The sequence below is a fragment of the Akanthomyces muscarius genome, chromosome 6 (assembly GCF_028009165.1).
Source record: "Akanthomyces muscarius strain Ve6 chromosome 6, whole genome shotgun sequence".
In the NCBI taxonomy this organism is placed as follows: Eukaryota; Fungi; Ascomycota; class Sordariomycetes; order Hypocreales; family Cordycipitaceae; genus Akanthomyces; species Akanthomyces muscarius.
This window is the reverse complement of record NC_079246.1, coordinates 3,315,426-3,333,807: the sequence shown is the minus strand read 5'-3', so window position 1 is coordinate 3,333,807 and position 18,382 is coordinate 3,315,426. Positions and strand designations below refer to the sequence as shown.

At 51.4% G+C, this 18,382-nt stretch overlaps 6 protein-coding genes across 8 annotated transcripts; 4 read left to right on the top strand and 2 right to left on the bottom strand.

Moving 5' to 3' along the window:
• Window positions 1-3: 3 nt before the first annotated feature.
• Window positions 4-2,882, bottom strand: LMH87_001193 (uncharacterized protein; the record flags this gene model as incomplete). Its single annotated transcript, XM_056199232.1, has 10 exons — window positions 4-24; window positions 72-170; window positions 216-318; window positions 377-610; window positions 655-1,549; window positions 1,598-1,788; window positions 1,838-1,868; window positions 1,912-2,129; window positions 2,183-2,290; window positions 2,374-2,882. 10 exons carry the CDS (start codon window positions 2,880-2,882, stop codon window positions 4-6), a joined length of 2,409 nt encoding a protein of 802 aa, XP_056056100.1.
• A 1,122-nt stretch (window positions 2,883-4,004) lies between these two features.
• Window positions 4,005-7,845, top strand: LMH87_001192 (uncharacterized protein; the record flags this gene model as incomplete). The annotated part of the gene is made up of 7 exons (XM_056199231.1): window positions 4,005-4,307; window positions 4,493-4,685; window positions 4,766-5,782; window positions 5,831-5,942; window positions 5,996-6,250; window positions 6,305-7,785; window positions 7,841-7,845. 7 exons carry the CDS (start codon window positions 4,005-4,007, stop codon window positions 7,843-7,845), a joined length of 3,366 nt encoding a protein of 1,121 aa, XP_056056099.1.
• Window positions 7,846-9,376: 1,531 nt separating this feature from the next.
• Window positions 9,377-11,830, top strand: LMH87_001191 (uncharacterized protein; the record flags this gene model as incomplete). 2 transcript variants are annotated; one of them, XM_056199230.1, is made up of 1 exon in its annotated part: window positions 9,377-11,830. In XM_056199230.1, the coding sequence occupies one exon, from the start codon at window positions 9,377-9,379 to the stop codon at window positions 11,828-11,830; it is 2,454 nt and encodes an 817-aa protein (XP_056056098.1). The 2 variants fall into 2 exon arrangements, with proteins under 2 accessions (XP_056056098.1, XP_056056097.1); XM_056199229.1 differs by having other exon boundaries at window positions 10,034-11,830.
• A 201-nt stretch (window positions 11,831-12,031) lies between these two features.
• On the bottom strand, window positions 12,032-12,445 carry LMH87_001190 (uncharacterized protein; the record flags this gene model as incomplete). Its single annotated transcript, XM_056199228.1, has 1 exon — window positions 12,032-12,445. One exon carries the CDS (start codon window positions 12,443-12,445, stop codon window positions 12,032-12,034), a length of 414 nt encoding a protein of 137 aa, XP_056056096.1.
• Window positions 12,446-14,901: 2,456 nt separating this feature from the next.
• LMH87_001189 (uncharacterized protein) lies at window positions 14,902-16,596 on the top strand (the record flags this gene model as incomplete). Of its 2 annotated transcripts, XM_056199227.1 has the most annotated exons (5): window positions 14,902-15,069; window positions 15,124-16,112; window positions 16,179-16,275; window positions 16,352-16,426; window positions 16,498-16,596. In XM_056199227.1, 5 exons carry the CDS (start codon window positions 14,902-14,904, stop codon window positions 16,594-16,596), a joined length of 1,428 nt encoding a protein of 475 aa, XP_056056095.1. The 2 variants fall into 2 exon arrangements, with proteins under 2 accessions (XP_056056095.1, XP_056056094.1); XM_056199226.1 differs by having other exon boundaries at window positions 16,348-16,596.
• A 698-nt stretch (window positions 16,597-17,294) lies between these two features.
• LMH87_001188 (uncharacterized protein) lies at window positions 17,295-17,610 on the top strand (the record flags this gene model as incomplete). Its single annotated transcript, XM_056199225.1, has 2 exons — window positions 17,295-17,411; window positions 17,476-17,610. 2 exons carry the CDS (start codon window positions 17,295-17,297, stop codon window positions 17,608-17,610), a joined length of 252 nt encoding a protein of 83 aa, XP_056056093.1.
• Window positions 17,611-18,382: the final 772 nt, after the last annotated feature.

Here is an 18,382-nt window from a genome sequence, read left to right as displayed (position 1 = left end):
GCTTCATAGCAAGGAGCGTAATTTCTGGATCAAGTTAGCAACTGGCTGTCGGAGCAATCGAAAGTACTTGCCTGCAATCTTTCGAGGCTCGTGTCCGCTAGCCCTCCGTCATGCGGCGCGAGAATCACCTGTGCGAGATCTTTTTTCGACTGCTGAACGTTCATAACGTGCTGTGCCTATTAGCGTGCGTCATGACATTAGTGCAGATGAATTACCGTCTCAAAAGAGTCTCGAACAAAGAGCCGGACCGTCGTCACTTCTTTCTCCTGGCCGATTCTGTATATTCTGCCCAGCGCTTGTTCTTCAATTGTGGGGTTCCTGGATCATTGTTATTATCATTGTTATTTTTGGATCGCGAGAAATCTGCGCTACACACCAGTGCGGTTCTAGAAGATAGGCCCGCGACGCCTCTGTTAGCGTGAGCCCAACGGCGCCGCAAGAAAACGTCAGCAGCAAAACGCGCGTCAACGGATCTGTCTTGAAGAGCTCAAGAGTTTCGTGTCGAGTCTTTTGCGCGATACTGCCGTCGTAGCGCAGAAATTGAATGCCAGTCTGTTGCAGCCCGGCCGCGACAACATTCAGTGTAAGTCGCCAGCTAGAGAATACCACCCTAGTTTGTGTTAGCGCAATCGTCTGGGCAGGGTGTATACTCACGATTTTACACCTGCTGGCTGTGACTTGAGGTCTGATATCAAAGCAACAATTTTGGAAGGCATCTGCGATGGAAGCGTCGCCATCTGAACCTCGTCCGCAGCCTGGTCCATGGCGTCAATGCTCGTCGAAACTTGCGCAGCAGGGCACGACGGCGTGTGTCCACACGGCATGGCGATGCCTCCCTTGGAAAGCTTGGCCGCACATTCGGCGCATACAAACCGAAGACATCGCGAGAACAGTGATCTTCCCGCGTTGGAGTCGTCAAACATGGTCTGCGTCAGATCAATCGTCGCATGGCATTGCGAGCACTGCAGAGAACCCATTTCCAGATGCAACTTGAACATCTTCTGTGCGACAGAATTCCACGAGACCGTGTGCTGGGATGCAATCGACCGCTCGTCGTGCCTTGTATGATAATGCAGTCCGAGCCCACAGAAAAGTCGCAGTGCGTCAATCTGCTGCAAGATATTCGCGTACGCCCCGGACCGCTGGGATGCATGGCCCTGCTGCAGTGCGTCATCAATGGCAGATGTCGCCCGATTTTTGATCAAATCGTATTCTTCCCGCTCCTGCGGCGTAAAGTCGATCGGAAATTCCTTGTTGTATCTTGGGGGAAGTTGAATGGTAGATTTGGGCCGCCGCAAGAACAAGCATGACGACAGACGCTGGAGCCTGCCAGCCGCCTCTTGGGCCTTGCCCTCTTTCCAGTAATCGGAGATGTCGGCTTCAAACTGCCTTCTCGACGCGTAGGGGTAGGCGCGAATAAACTTCAGCAAAGCAGCCAAGTCGTTGAGATGATTTTGAATGGGGGTTCCAGTCACGGCCCATCTGCATTCGGCTTCCAAAGCGCACATCGCTCTGGACATGCGTGATGACTCGTTGCGGATGACATGGGCTGTCCATGTTAGAACAGAAGTTGCACAGATAGCTAGCTCCGGCTCACCTTCATCCAGCACGATCCGCTTCCATTTTACAGAAAATAAAGCGGAAGAAGATTTGCCTGTCTCGGACCACTCTGCCGACACCGTGTGGTACGTTGTCAGCACCACGTCAACGTCGTTCAAGGCGCTCATGGAGGTGACCCTGGATTTGGCATGATGTCGCGTAAATCTCAATGCCCCGTCGAAAACGTGTCTGTAAAATATGAGCAAACTTCCAACGGCCAAGATTACGAGTCGCATACTCTGACATTTGGGTCTCCCACACTCCTAGAACTAGTCCGGTTAGCGGAGTGCGGCCTGGGGACGCAGGACTTACGCGGGGGTGGCACAACAATGAGCGTCGCCGAAACAGATCTTGAGTAGCTAGAGTGTACACCTGTCATTTCTCTGTTGTCAATCGATTTCGTCAGGTCTGTCGCAGCTAGCGCAATCATTGTAAGAGTCTTTCCAAGCCCCATAGGATCGGCGATGACGCCGCCATGGAACGCGGGTGGCTGCTCCTTGCTTCCGCTTTCCGACACTGCGTTAATGTAACTGCATGAATAGTGTTAGCCAATATAGAATAGAGTTGAATTGAACACACTCACAAGCGACCATTAGCATTGTCGCGAATGGCCCAGATATCGATCTCGGGGCCGTGAAAAGCCCATCCCATTTCTCGCCGAAGCATAAACGTGAGAGCTTGCTTTTGGTGACTTTAATCTGGGTCAGTATACATGCTATAAAAGAACTGAAAGTTTTATCTGTGTCTCTATCCGTCGTATTCTTGCTTGCATACCTTTTCAAGGCTGTTTTAACTGCCGACGGCTGCTCAGTCTCCGGCAGCGCAGTTTTGGAGGCCAAGTATTTATCCAAAAAGTTGTCGTCGTCTGTAATGTCTCGCAGGCGCATCTTGTGCTCAGAAAACTGTGTCAGCACTTGAGACACCATGCGTGGCGTGCCATAGTGTAGCGAGAGTCGCTGCGGGTTGCAGTATCTCGCATCTTGGAAGCAGAACGCGGGGTCCTGTAGATACACCTCGTTATGCTCAGACCACTCCTTGATCTCTTGCAACATGGAATGCGGAGCATAGATGGCAACGTCGAGCCTGCAGTGCAAGAGCCTGCGCTTTTCAGGGGCCTCTTGTCTGCGGCAACTGTTAGACACAAAGTGGCAGCTTGATCGCAGCGTGATGCCGGAACCAAGTATGTCAGAAAGAAGAAACGAGTGCTCAGGTGAGATATGCCCGTGTACTTCATTGTCAGAGATCGAGAAGCCTTCCGGAGAAAGAATCGCGACCTCGACCATTGCGAGTGGATTGGCAGACGGTGGTCGCTCGCATCTTCCCTTGATTCCTCCTATCTACTGTGCCGTTAGCCCTGTACGCACGCACCCTATCTGAAAACTGCTCATAAAACTTGAACTTGGCTGCACTGGCTCTTGGTCAACAATTGGAAAGGATTTACAACGCCAAAGCAAACCGTCTCCTCCGGATCGATAGCCATATGATTCGGGGCAATTGGAAGCTGGAGCTCCGGAGAAGTAGCTTGATCACAGCCCAAGGAGCTTTCAAATACTGGATATGAGTATTGGTGAGTCAGCGGCGTCGCAGCGCATGTCTGAGCCGATTCTAAAGCAGCCGTCGGATGAGTGAGCATCCAGGCAGCGAAGTGCTGAGACGGGATGCTGTGAGAAGGAGGCTGCATTGTTTGCGCTAGTAACATGTTACAATTCAGCATGTTCTCGAGGCTCATGCATGGACTCATAAGGACTGCTGCAGGCTGATTTTGGGCAAATGGTTGGAAAGGTGCCATGGGCGCAGGCGCGTCCCACAAGTTGCCCCCAACATTCGATGGTAAGTTTTCTGCCCATATGCCAGAAACAATGCCAGAAACATCGGAGCCATTGAATCCAAGTATTTGATTTGCACCCGAAGACTGGTCTGTAAAATCGCTTGCTGCGTGGCTTTGCAGCGCAGTATCGGTGATCTCGATAGGCGCTCTCTTACGCTTCCTTTGATCAGAATCGCCAAGGTGATATGGCAGCATACTCGCTCAGAAAATCGCACTGAATATATTCTTCTCGATGTCTTGACTTTGTAGTACGGGGCCTCGTTGTGAAGCGTGACATCTGAAGGAAAAGGGCAGCGGGCTGTTGCGTGTGCATTTTTATTTTTCTTGAGCGGCTGAGTGACGTTCCGACCTCTGGCCGCCTTTGGCGGCCACTTACCCCTGTAAGTGGCGGTGACAGTATTTTCGCAAGGCTGTGCAATCTGCGCGTTTAACCGCCTACCAGATGATGCAGGCGAACCAGGTCTGCCTTGCCCTGGCTCGCTGAGGCCTCCGCTCTTTATTATCTAGCACTGGCGTTGGGTCTCAATCCTGCACTTTGCTGAACCTTCTTAGTCTCTCATTGATCTTGAAAAGCAGAATGCCACTCTCAAGCAGAACATCAGTGCAGGCGCGAGAGACCATTCAGCGGGCATACAAGGAGCTGGAGAGCGCTGTCTCAGTGCCTGATGCTAGCCGCTTCCGTGAAACGACCATTGAGGATGTGCAGAAGACCTGCCAAATTCTCGAGAATGAACTGGGAGCCCGAGGACTCCTCCGAAACATGGGTCGACTAGAGCCGCTTCTAAAGGGGCTGGAGTGTTACGGCAAGGTCGTTGATACGCTTTGTCAAGGTACACCATTTTTGCCTTGGATCTGGGCACCGATAGTCACCATCCTCAAGGTGAGCGCTCCAATGCACGCCCTGTCTTGCAATATCTTCCTCTTCACCATGTATTGTCTTATCTTGTGCCTTTCTTCTGCACCTTTCTCCCGCAGTATATACACCTTTGCTTTCTCCCACAAGATCATTGTAGCTGTGGCTGTGGCTGTGATACGTACACCTCCATTCTTGCTAACCGCCGCCAGATCGGGTCGGACTGCATTAATGCTTTCGAGACACTCATCAAAGCCTACGCAAAGATTGGGCAGTCGCTCACAAGATTTGAGAGTCTGCGACGAACTTTTGACAATGATGCAGCATTCCAGGACATTGTCGCTGTATTCTATCGCGACATCGTCAAATTTCACGGGTGCGCATACAAGTTTGTCACTGCAAATGGTAAGTGGCCCAGCAAGCTTCCACTACCCGTAGAAGCTTCCACCTGGGATTAGCGTTTCACAACTAACTAACTCATATAGGATGGAAAACCTTTTTCCGAACAATCTGGGGTCGTTTCGAAAGACAGTTCCATGCGATCTTGGAAAGCCTCGATCGACATGCCGAGCTCATCGACAAGGAAGCGAACGCAAGAAACATTGCAGATACCCAAAGGCTGCTGAAGCAACTGGAAACAGAGAGCAAAAGCCGTCTGGAAAAAGCCCGCTCCGAAGAGAACGCGCAGATTGCGCAATATTACCAAGACATCGTCGCACGGCTCCAAGTCAACGAAGCTGATCAAGTCTCCATATGGGAGACTCTAGTTGGGGCTATTCCGGGCGGAGAGTCTACCTGCGACTGGGTTTTGCGGCACGCAAAGATTAGCTCTTGGCTCAGTATCACTGGCACAACTTACTCGCTATGGATCCAAGGCACGGCTGGGACGGGGAAGAGCGTCATAGCAGCGCATCTAGCTCGCTTTCGCTCGGCCAACAACGACATTGTGGTTCGACATTTCTGCAACGACCTCTACGATTCTTCGATGAAGTATGATCAGATCTTGAAATCTGTCATTCGGCAGCTAGCCGAGCAAAGCGACGATGCTATAGCGTACATGCACGACGTGCTAAGGACTGATCGAAAGCCTCTGACTGCCTCGGCTTTGGAACGTGTTGCAGGGCAGCTAATTACTCTCATTTCCGGGTCGCAGAAGGACGTAAAAGGTGTTTGGATTATTATTGACGGAATAGATATCTGTGAGCTGGCCGACTTGACCCGCTGTGTGGGTTGGCTGGACTCAATCACCACACGAGACAAGACGGTTGGGGCAGGCTCATGCAAAGTTTTGTTCACGAGCCGTCGCGAGCCTCCCAAGAAGAACGCACGGCACAGGTCTCTGGTAACTTTGGGAGAAGAAGCAAACAGTGTCAAGGAATCTATCCGCCATTATACCGGCCGACGTCTGCAGCTGTCCCCGATCGCTGAAAGACTCAGCCAACTGGGGCTGGATTCGGAAGCAGTGGCGCAGCTGGCAAGCGAAATCTCGGGCAAATCAGATGGTGAGATTTCGAAGACTATTTGATTGATAGGGCTCACTAATATTCCAGGCATGTTTTTGTATGCGCGACTCATCATCGATTATTTGACGAAGCAGCTCTTCCGAACAAGCGAAGAGTTGAAAGACGCTCTGCACGAGTTGCCGCCTGAATTGAAAGGCTTGTAAGTGGGCACCCCAACCCTTCATTTCCCTCTTCTCACATTTTTACCCATAGTTATCACAAAATCGTATCAAACATTCTATCACATCTCAGCCCTGCATCGATCGAAAGCGTCAGATGCGTTTTGCAGTGGGTTGGCTTCTCGGCTGTTCCGCTGAAGAAGGTGGAATTACTTTCCGCCGTCACTTTTACTCTCGGAGATGAAAACGCCGATCGGCTTGTGCCCTTCTTTTTTCTCCATGACTGCTTCGCCTTGCTGGAAGAAAAACCTGACAAGACCATCGCATATTTGCATGCTACTGTCAAAGAGTAAGCTAGACAATCCTACCTTTGCCCGCAACCTTATTAATCAGTTATATGAAGTTTTCTGCTAGATACAGAGAGCCCACTATCCCTCAACAGAGACTCAATCAAGCGACAGCTCACATTGGGGACATTGACCTGCTTGTCGGCGGCGGCAAAGGTGTTTGGTCCACACAGCAATGCTCAATCAGCGCGCCTACTCACTGTGCGCGGAGTCTTTGCATTCTTGAACTATTCGTCGAAGCATTGGATTGAATATGTGTTTTCCTACGCTGAAGACTGCTACAAGAATGGCAAGCAGGACGCAGAATTCGAAAATGTCATCAATAGCCTGGCGCACGAGCTTCGTGAAGTCCAAGTGGAAAGTGGATTTCAAAACGAACTAATGCACAAAGGATTACATGTATCCGATGCAAGAGCAGAGTACTTGCAGTGCCATCCTGCCATTCTCCCTGCCATGCAGGCTGCACTAGTATCGCAGACCGAGGTACTTGATCCGAGCAGTAACATTGCGACAAGCAGCCCATGCCAAGTCAATTCGAATGACGACGGAGTGGCCGTCATCCTCAAGCAATATCAGGAGGCTGTTCTTTGGGTGCTTACCCAAGGCTACTTTCTCGGTGTATCAAAAGAAGACTTTGAGCTATTCAAGACGCAAGCACAAACATTACTATACACATGTCGCTTGCCCTCCTGCCCCAGATCTTCGATTGGCTTTGAGACTGAAGCCGATATCTCCGCTCACGAGCTCGAACATAGCAGACACTACCACTGCCAGGCAGAAGGGTGCCAGTTTCCATCATTCAGCTCTTTCTACCTGCTGGAGAAGCATAGAAAGAAACACCACCAGCAGCATGCAGAGAAAAGAAAGCTGCGACGTGTCAATAGCATTGCTCTAAGTGCATCAGCGCCCTTCGCAAAGGAAAGAACCTTGCTCAAGCTTCAGAGTGGCATACAGCCCAACCCAATCGAAATGGCCTCCTCCAGCAGGCAACAGGTGCCGCCGCGGATCCCGCCTCACCAGCGTGTCATCAATTCCCCGACCGACATGGCTCTCCAACAACAGCAACAGCAGGTTGCTCCTGCTACCCCTCACGATCACCACAATCTCAGCGAGAAGAATCTCGCTCACTTACCAAGCAATCAAGAGGACCAAATGTCAAATGCAAACATACCCTTAAATGCGTCCAATGTCGGTGGTTGGAACAACGGCCGCTATCCACTTTTTCCCCGACCGGATAACTTTGCTCAAAATGGAGCGGAACTTACTGACGTTAGAGAGGGCATATTGTCTTTGGATGGTGAATCGAAAATACCGCGAACGAAAATACCGCGAAATCAAGAGTTCGATGGCAGTCGGTTTACAGATGCGCCAGACACTGCGGAGCCAGAGTTCCCACTGGAAAGAGTCAATCTTGATGAGTATGAAATCCAGTTAATGCTGCTCAAACAGGAGAACCTGAAACGGCGCATGCTCGCCCGGGCAGAGCAAGATGGAACTCTCAGGCGCGCCTTGGCAGACGAAGAAGCTACAGCTGACAGTGCGGACCCGGTGCTCCCACAGCAAGTACTACGTGCAACTGACTACCAAGCCAGCTTGACGCCGCTTGAAAACTACCATGCTAGGTGGAAGCAACTTGGAAGCAACGACAAGGAATTGCCCAGGCCCGCCCGGGCAATCGAAGAAAATAAAGCTGGCTACTCCTCATGGCAAGCAGAACATTTTAATGACTATCAGCGCAAGGTGTTTCGGCTTGAAGAGGAGAAGAAGAGAAGGCTCAGCCCCGCCTGGGCAGACGGGTTTTCTCGCCGCGAATCAAAATCCTGACACTATCCGAAGCCTGTTCTGTCATGGATAGATACTTTGATGGGTATGCTTGGGGCGGGGGATACTTCCCCATTTCTAGATTGGACGACGGGTTACCATTAGAGTATCTTATGGAACCGGAAATTTGAGCAGCAACGAGAATATAGACTGGTCACAACAAAAGCGGGAGAACTAGAGGCTGAGAGCTGGCCTAGCGTCAAGGCACTCGCAGCAGCTCATGTTAACCAATGTGATTCCATTTTCGAGTTGAACGGCCCTCGACTTCTCTTTTATTCTTTTATTGTGCAATTAGGCTTTGTGTAATATTCTTTAAGCTCCTTCCTTTTAGACAGATTGTTAGGAGAGTCTGTGACAAACGCTAGAGCTCAGCAAGCAAGCATCGCAAGCCCAGGTTCTCGTCTCGAGATTTAGGGGTGCATAGCGCTAATGCGGGGGATTTGTTCGGGGTTGAAGTTGGGGCTGTCGCTGGAACAGACCGAAAAGAGAAATCGACGAGCTATCAAAGCCTCACGGGGCTATAGCGCAATTTAAACATGCCGATGGGTGGTAGGAAATATAGATGTTGTCGTGAGGGGTAGATGTAAGTTGCTCGAGACACGGCGCTCTTAAATCTTCGATCCGACAATGAGCTAATGAAGCTTTCGCCGGCGCCACCGCCACCGTTACGTAGACGATCCAGCTGGGCTAATGAATCTTGTCGCGGGTGAAGCTCCGCAAAGCATGGTCCAGTCAGACCAGCCTCTTGTCGTTTTTTGTTCTCCAAAACAAAGCAGTCACTCCGCGACAGGTATAATTGACGAGCTGTGACAGATTCCTGCCAGGTGGAGAGCTATCTGGTACCTCTAATCCAACCACATCTTCCACAACGCTACCATTATCACCACGGGTGACATAAAAAGACGCTACTCAAGGCAATAAAAGTATTAGCTTGTTGTTTATTTTACCTATTTTTCTTTCCTTATCTTCTTATTTCTCGTATTCTTTCCATTTTCTCTCACTTCCCCTTATTTACTTTCTTTTCCTTTATTTTCCCTCTTCTTCTTTCCTTGTACAGTGGCCAGCAATCACCGGCTACCCTTGCCTGGACACCACCACAGAGCGCTGATCTATGACTCTGTACGGGGTACATTCTGCCAGCGTAGAGCGGGGTTGTCGCGCTACTCGGACCGACGAGATGTGTTCAGCCATGGTGGCCAAGTATATTAGAGCATCCGCTCCGGTGCGTGCCACAATTGATGCCTGCAATTCCTCCTCCTAAACTCTCGCGAAAGTCGGGAACCTCGCAGTGTAAAATAAACTTCATCATGAGAGCGACTCGCGCAAACTACAACCCGGTCGCGCCCCCGGAGGCGATTGTCCAAGGGCCGCAATGGCGATTCACCGTCCTCGGCGACAGTGTCTTGCGCTACGAGTGGGCAGAAGACGGCGTTTTCGAAGATCGTGCCTCGACCTTTGCCGTCAATCGCAAATTGCCCACCCCCAAGTTCCGTGTCGTCGAGTCCGACAATAAACTTGACATCATTTCCCCCACGTTTCATCTCTCCTATGACAAGAAGCGATTCAGCACAAATGGGCTCAGCGCCAGCATTGCCGGCAAGGTGACGCTGTGGGGTTCGTACTGGCGCTATGGACAAGGGCAGCAGGACAATCTCGGCGGCACGGCTAGAACCTTGGACGGTGTCGACGGACGTTGCGACATGGGCGATGGCATCTTGTCGCGTCAAGGCTACTCGACCATTGATGACAGCGACTCCATGCTGTTTGATGACAATGGCTTTGTGAGCCCTCGTCGTGAGGGCGATCGCATCGACGGGTACCTGTTCTGCTACGGCCCCGACTATCGTGGTGCGATGGCTGCTTTTTACGCCGTTTCCGGTACTCAGCCGCTCGTGCCCCGCTACTCCCTCGGCTGCTGGTTCAGTCGCTACTATACGTATACCGCATCGGAATACATTGGCCTCATGGACCGGTTCCAGCAAGAGGAGATTCCGCTGTCAGTCGCAGTGCTCGACATGGACTGGCACCTGGTCCACGGCGACGAGGTCCCTCATGCCGGTTGGACCGGCTACACGTGGAATAAGAAGCTATTTCCAGACCCTGCCGGCTTCGCTGCCGCGCTGCACAAACGCGGCCTGCGCATGACCCTCAATGATCATCCCCACGAAGGCATCTACCACCATGAGGAAGCCTACGATAAGATGGCCGCTGCATTGGGCCACGATACCTCTGAGAAGGCCCCCATCCTTTTCGACCCGACGGATCCTGAATTCATGCGCGCCTTCAACCAAGTTCTCCACCGCAATCTGGAGGATCAGGGTTGCGATTTCTGGTGGATTGATTGGCAGCAAGGTCCGCACTCCAAGGTTCCCGGCCTCGACCCTCTGTGGCTGCTCAATCACTTTGGCTATGTCGATAACGAAGAGACCACGAAGGAAACCCAGCCTCTGATCTTCTCACGATACGCTGGCCCGGGCAGCCACAGATACCCCGTGGGCTTCTCCGGCGACACCATCATCACCTGGGACTCGCTCCGCTTCCAGCCCGAATTTACCGCAACAGCCTCCAACATCGGATATGGATGGTGGAGCCACGATATCGGCGGTCACATGTTTGGCCACCGCGATGACGAGCTGTCCGCGAGATGGGTTCAGTTGGGCGCCTGGTCTCCGTTGCTCCGCCTCCACTCTTCCGACAGTAGGTGGTCGGGCAAGGAGCCCTGGAAGTATCGCCGAGAAGCTCGTGAGGCTATGCGCTCGGCGATGCAACTGCGACATAAGCTAATCCCCTACATTTACTCTCATAATGTGGCCGATTCGCTCCTCAGCCCGCAGCCGCTCATTCAGCCCATGTACTGGGACTACCCCAAGGACGATGAGGCCTACCAGTATTCGAACCAGTACAAGTTTGGCTCTGAGCTGATTGTTTGTCCGATTGTCGATCCAGTTGACCCCAAAACGAATCTCGCCAAGGTCACAGCTTGGCTGCCCGACAGCAGCGCCCGTGTCGTCGACATCTTCTCCGGCAGGGTTTACAGCTCTGGGCGCGTTGTCGACCTGTACCGACCTCTTTCCGCTTACCCTGTTCTAGCTAAAGAAGGCGCTGTCGTCCCGTTCGACCACGCTCGGGTACCCAAAAATGGCTGCAAGAACCCAGAGAGCCTCGAAGTCGTCGTTGTGGTGGGTGCTGATGGAAAGTTTGATATCTGGGAGGATCCCCGAGATGGTGTCGCCGGTATCACAAACGTGGATGACTCTGATAGCCTTGCTCTTGGACATCGTAAAATGCATGTTCAGTACGAGCAAGCCGCTGGGAGAGTCACCACCAAGGGCTGGGGCAAGAGGTGGGCCTTTCGCTTCCCTGGTGTGTGTGATATTCGATCGGAAGATGTTCACGTCTTTGTCAACAACGCGCCCTACAAGAGTGCCTCTGTCCGAGTGGAGGGCGCTTCTGGCTCAGCTTCAGATGGATTGTTCAAAAGTGGTCTACTGGTTGAGATTGCGGAGACATCATATGATGATGAGATCAGGGTCGAGCTGGGACCTGAACCTCAGCTCAGCGTTGTGTCGCCTCGGGACGAGATTGAAGCGCTTATTCAAGACGCACAAGTCGAGTTTTCTGTTAAAGATGCTGTTTGGAAGGTTGTTACATCCAAGCAGAGCAACATCTCGAAGCTAGCGCACTTGCAGAGCATGGCTGTGGACAAGAGTCTGTCTGGTCCCTTGTTTGAGCTTTTGTCTGCCGACAATAGACTAGCATAGATGCACTTCATAAAATATTCGTCCTTTTCAATAACATCTGTTTGTCTACATAATAGCCTCTAAAACCTTCCATCGATATATCCATAAAATGAAATACCTACCTCCTATCTAGCATTGGCCTTATTTCCGGGTACAAAACCCCCGATGCCGTTTGCCTATTAGCGCAATCCCGTGTGGTCGGCCTTTTCACCCAAGCCAGACTCAGCACTTGAAGCTCATGGAGCAGCACTTGTTTGCGCTGAGACTGGATCCGCAGTCCCCGCAGTGGTCGTGGTTGATGTTGTACTTTGTTCCGGCGTACCAGAACGTACCCGTCGACTCGAAACCGCCCTGGACATAGACGTTGACGTCGTACTTGAGGCTCGACTTGACGAGAAAGTTGGACGCGCCGGGGTGGGAGCCCGACTTGCCGAGCTCGTTGCAGTTCTTATCGTAGACACTGGCGCCGTGCTGAAAGCCGGTACCGCCGACGGGCAGACTGCCAAAAACGACGAGTGCGCATTTGCCGTCACCAGGCTTGACGCAGCCGCTTCCGCCAGCACGCTCTGTCAGCTGCGAGGGGGCGGCAGAGGTGACTGCGGCGACGGAAGAAAGGAGAACAGCGGAGAGCTTCATTTTACAGTGGGATAGACTTTGTTCAAGTTGTAAAAAAAGGATGAAAAGTAGAGGGCAGAAAATGACTTTTGTGTGTAAAGTGAGAGACTTGTGCTGGGGAAGTTCATGGAACGGTTGATGGCTGGGAGTACAAAGTATTAGAGGGTAGGGTCGAGCCTTTTATACATTACGGACTGGACAAGCTAATTGTAAGATACTGAAAGAATATGCTGATCAGTTCTCGTCATGACGTTTCTGGTGAGTTGAAGTAGATCACCAAGTATTCTGTTTCTCGTAGTAACTGCGCCCTGGCAACTTGTTGATCCACCAGACTGACGATCGCTTTTCCCAATTCCACTTGCTAAGGCCTTTTTGAGTTTAGAAGCATCTTGATTCGTAGCCTCTTGGCAGTGTTCTCGTGTGCTATGACGACTATTGCTTTCAACTTCTCACGGACACTAGGAGGGGCGAATCGCACATTTTGCGAAAGCTACAGCGGACAACAATTGTGTATAGCTGTCCGACGATCATCAGTCTCTATATAGTACTTTTGAAGCCCATTGCTCTATGAAGTCCCTATTTCAAAATCCAGGCATGCTTGTGGACCTGGGCGTTGCGCACAAAGCCTCGAAAGATGGTGGATACGACATGGAAGGCAGGAACTCGGTCTTTGGTGTTCGGGCTATTCTTCGTCTTCTGTATAATCAGCACTTATTAGCTCCATGTAGATTCCATGACACGGTGTCATTCTAGAAGAAGAATTGCCCGATGGTGCGCGCGCTGGTCTTTGCTCGTGCAGCATACCTGATGGAGCATCGCCCGGTAATGGCGCCTGCCAAACCATGTTTGTACAGTATAATCTCTCCACGACAAATTTTCGTGTGATGCTAGTGATGTCTGCCTATTGTGGACATAAGCAAGTATCCGTACCCCTGTGAGGACGTGAGGCATGCCAAGCCCGCTGCCCAGTTCATCATCCTGACGTGAAGCCACACTCACTTAAGTAGCTAACTGGATATGTATTTCTGTTGATATCTTTTTGACAGTAATAGTATTAGTCTACTTTCAGAATTCTCGGCAGGAAGTAAACAGCGACGGCGGCAGACCAGGACCCGCGATAAGAGTGAAGCATGTTCGGCTCACCAATACTGCGATCCGAGCCGCCTTTCCACTCTGTAGTGACTTGGTAGAACTACAAAAAAGTCTAACTTGCACCGGAAAGCCATGTATAATTATTTTAATTCTTGGCACCTTCGTGTGCAGCATAGGAGGGCGCACAGCTTTTTACAAGATCTGCGTACCAGCACCATATCCCCTTAATATCCTCTACTCTCAGCATACATGACAATTCATTCGCCGAGTTTTTTCCATCAGGCAACTACCATTCGTCGCAACGCTAACTTCTTATGGTAATGCTCATCAGGTTTTGCGGCCGAAGCGGACTTAGACTCGAAAAGCGCCGGCGGCGGCCGAAGCGCAGTTGAGACGACACGCGTCCAGCGCCTTTGCGTTATATGTCGAAACTCCATCCGCATGCTTCTATTGACTGCGCCGCTGGCAGTGGGCCTGCCAATTTCGCGGACTACCCCAATAGTGTATTCCCGACTCTCTGGGGTTGCATTCCAACTCTACTACAGTTGTCGTGGATTGGGTAGTAGTCTTCGTCGGCCAAGCTTTGGCGCCGGTAAATCATGTCCCCGGATTGGCCGACCTCGCCTCTTAATCGCATCGCATCAATTCGCTATTCTTTGATATTTTGCTGCGGAAAAGCCAGCCTTATTTGTGGATCGGCGGCGTGCGCCGTCGCCAGTAGTAGTAGTTGGTGATGGACAGTGGCGACGGAGTTCGGGCACGGTCACTACGGTACGTCCGGGAATATAGGCAGCACGGCAAGGGTAGCCACTAGTTTAATTTTATCGTTAATGCAATCAGTGCTCTATAGAACACTTGTCTGTATTTGGACGCCTCCGATGCATCGACGGCCTCGCTAACGTCAGCTAAGAGGCGCAGCTAGGTGCAGCTGGGGACAAATGGGCAGCCAGTGATGTCAGGGTTCGCACTCGGTTAATTATCCGATCAAGGCGTAGCGTTGGTGCTGCTGTCATCCAATGGACTTGTGCCCAATTGCTCTGCGACATACTCAAGGCAGTGTAGAACGGTCCATGCGCTAGCTACACAAGCTGCAACCACCTACGTGCTGGTAATTAAATCACAGTAACAGTAGCATTGAGTTTTCAAAGCTCTGGTCACATTACACAATATTGCACAGCCGGAAGCAGGGATGAAATATCGACAGGATTCGATTCAGGCAGTCCCGCCTCCAACACCAGTCAAGCTTTCAGAGTTTAAATAGTCAGCTAACTGACCGGCTCAAGTCACGATTACAATAATTTTCTCCATCTAACACGATTCACAGAAAAGATTGTGTGACGCTTTAAATGGCTCGATTGTGGTTCCCAATTGCGGCGGCAATAATCATGTCGCTGGTGACAACACCAGCGTTGGGCGCAACCCCCTCTAACAGCTCTACGTCAAATAACCCCTTCAATCCCGCTTTTGCCAGATTTGCCAACGATGTCCTGAAACAGTGGAATGTGCCTGGTATTTCGCTTGCTGTGGTTGAGGGGGGGCAAATATATTCTCAGGTAAGTTCTGCTGCCGTATCTCACATTTCGGACGAAAGTCTTAACGCGCGCCAGGGCTACGGCTTCGCAACTCTCCCCGACACTGCAGTTACTCCAGACACACTTTTTTACGCTGGGTCAACGACAAAGGCATTTACGGCTGCGACGTTGGCTCATCTAATTGATTCGAACAATTATACAGCTCTGTCTAAGAGGTGGTCGACTCCCATCTCCTCCATCATTCACGATGACTTTGTTCTGCAAGATGCGTGGTCAACAGCGCACATCACTCTGGAAGATGCCGCTGTTCACCGCACTGGCATGCCAAGGCATGACTACTCGTGGGCCAAGCAGGTGCAAGGCCGCTCGGCGACACCACGGGATGTTGTCAGAAATTTCAGGAACCTGCCGCAAAACGCGGAGCCTCGGACGCGTTTTCAGTACTGTAACCTGATGTACGTCACACTATCGTACGTCATTGAGTTTTTGACGGAGAAACCGCTCCAAGATGCCATGCGAGACGTGATATGGGGTCCGTTGCAAATGGATGCCACCTTTTCCAGCCTCGAGGAAGCAAAGAAGGCATCCCAGCACTTGGCTTCGGGCTATAGATGGGATGAAGACGGCCATAAATTTATCGAAGCTGCTTTTGAAGAGACGCGTCCTTTTAGCGGTGCTGGATTCGTCATCTCAAATGCGCGCGACTACGCCAAATGGGTGAAATGTCTGCTACAAGAGGAGGCGCCATTCTCCAAGGCTACGCACGAGGATATCCGGACCCCCAGAATTATCGATTCTGAAGACCCAAATACTGTGGGGGATATTTCTCTCTATGGACTTGCCTGGGACCGCACTGTCGCTCATGGCCAGGTGGTAATTAACCATTCTGGCACGGAAACGGCGTATGGCAGCCAAGTCTTTTGGCTCCCAGACATCAAATTCGGAGTCGTCGCCTTTGCCAACGCCGCCGATACCGCCAACTCGGCCGCCCAGGTTCTCATCTGGGAGCTTATTGAGAACAAACTTCAAGTTCCATCGGCCGACCGCTACAACATTAATGACAGGTTCGTTCACTATAGCCCCGCCTATAGGCCCGCCAGAAACGGTTTGCAGCTAACGCGGTTCTCCAGGCTAAAGCCGAAGCCCGACGATGGAAGCGGCAGCGATCCCGAAGACCCGGATGACGAATTGTTTCCAGACCGCCCGAAGGTCCCCCTACCATCTCCGGTAAATACGAGCGACTTGGCAGGCTTCTACCACCACGCCGGGTACGGAACTATTTATCTTACTGAACAACAGCAAGGAAACCAAACCATTCTCTCTGCAGATCGTGGTGAAATGGTGGAGCAACACGGGCTTCGTCTTCATCATGTATCCGGTAATTTCTGGAATATACATGTCGTGGACTCCACCAACTCAACGGAAGCTTACTGGGCTGGCGAGTTTAAGATTGGCGTCGATGGGAAGCCCACTGCTCTCGAGGTTCGGTTCTCGCCTCCCGGGACAGAAGCCGACGAAGCACCAGTAATTTACAGCAGCATAGAGTAGCAATACAAGGCCCTTTCTGCCTCAACATTTGAACTGAAACGCCGAACGCCTTTGCATCGCTGAATTCGTAAAAGGGGGGCGTCCGGGCTTCGCCCGGCCAAGCGTTGCGGCTTGCGGCCCCATACGCTGCATGTATGCTTACTATATACATCAGACGAAAGCTCGCACTGCCGGATGGCAATCCACACTTTCCGATTCAGTTTTGCGCAGTAGAATGCCCGGGTTTATCGAAACCCATTGCTCCCAGCTCTACATTGGGCCCCACGGCACCGGCGCCCGAGAGCCGCGGCCCGTAAAAAACTATAAGTAGACCAAGAAAATATCGCTCTGATATTTGAGTAAACCGTTGAGATTATCGCGCATTTAGAGGCGGATCTAAGCTTAAATTTGCAGTGGGGAGAGGGGCGGCGCGCAAGCCGACAAGGGTTCGTCAGCACTGCTGCGGGCATGACACGAGTAGTGGGCAGATTTCGCGTCAGCCTGGGGTACAATTCGATAATTCTAGTCTATAACGTTGAATGAAGTATTGATGGCATTCAATCGCAGCGGTTAGCATTCTGCATCAAGTATATGCGCCCGTTCACGTCAAATGCTCAAGTATAAAGGGACTGGCTTGTCAGAACACAAGAACTTTTTTGTCACCTGCAAACCACTCTCAAGCACTGCTTATTACTACTTTTGTTCCCCTTACCGCAAACATGAAGTTCTCAACAATCCTTGCATTGACGTTGTCTGGCATGGCTGCTGCTGCCGAGTTCGGCGATAGCAGTTCTTGCATGCTAGATGTCGCTTCGGATTGCGGTGATTGCAAATCGGTGAGCCACCCCGCAAGGCCTTGACGACAATCTTTGGATACACGCTAATCAGTGGTCGGTTCAGTGCCGAAACGAAAATGGCGAGGATATGAAAACCTGCCACAGAATGTTCAACGACTGTGTGAGAGGCTTGGCAGATTATCATGGCGTCAGCTTGGACCACTGTGTCCTCGGTGGTAACCTGTGCCATCCAGAGTAATGGCTATACGGGGGTTGAGTGGCAGTTGCCGAGTCAAAGACGGGCGCCCAACAACAGCAGCTTCTAGAAGCTGAGGCGTGGTCCCTAGCGGTGGAGCTTGCAGTTAAATATCCCAATCCAATCTGCTCTCTTGCGCAATCTAGTTTGAAGTCTGGTCAATTCGAAACGTGCTCAATGAAAAAGCGGTGTTCGGCCGTCACTATCCCTTGAGTCGACATCAACGCTACCTCGCGACAATAGATCTTTGACAATGTCCTCAGCTCCCACCGCAACAGCCCAAGATAACGGGGTTCGACCAAGTTTACACTTGGCATCTGCCTTTACCTTTTTTTGCTCCAACAAGAGCTTGAATACTGCATAGTGCCCTTCTTTGGCTTCCCTCAGCAGTGGCGTTTCCCCCATGGCATCCGGGGCCTGAGGTATTACCCTTGGGGAGGCTAGCAACAGCTTCAACACTTCGACGTGTCCTGCTTTTACTGCCCATAGCAGCGGTGTCGATCCGTCTCCTGTTTTAGAGCCTGGATCGACATCATCCCGCCTTGCAAGCAGTTTTACCACTTTTTCATGGCCTCTCCCCGCCGCCAATGAAAGTGGTGTTCGATGAAACCAGTCTTTGGCGTCCGCATTAATGGCGTATGCTTCAATAGGTTCAGCTGGCTCTGGCAACGATTCTGCCGCGGTATGGCTATCTTCCGACGCAGAGAAAAGTGAGCAAATCCCATAGTCACAAGTGTCATCGTTGGCATCTGTATCGAGGAGTCGTCTCAAAACG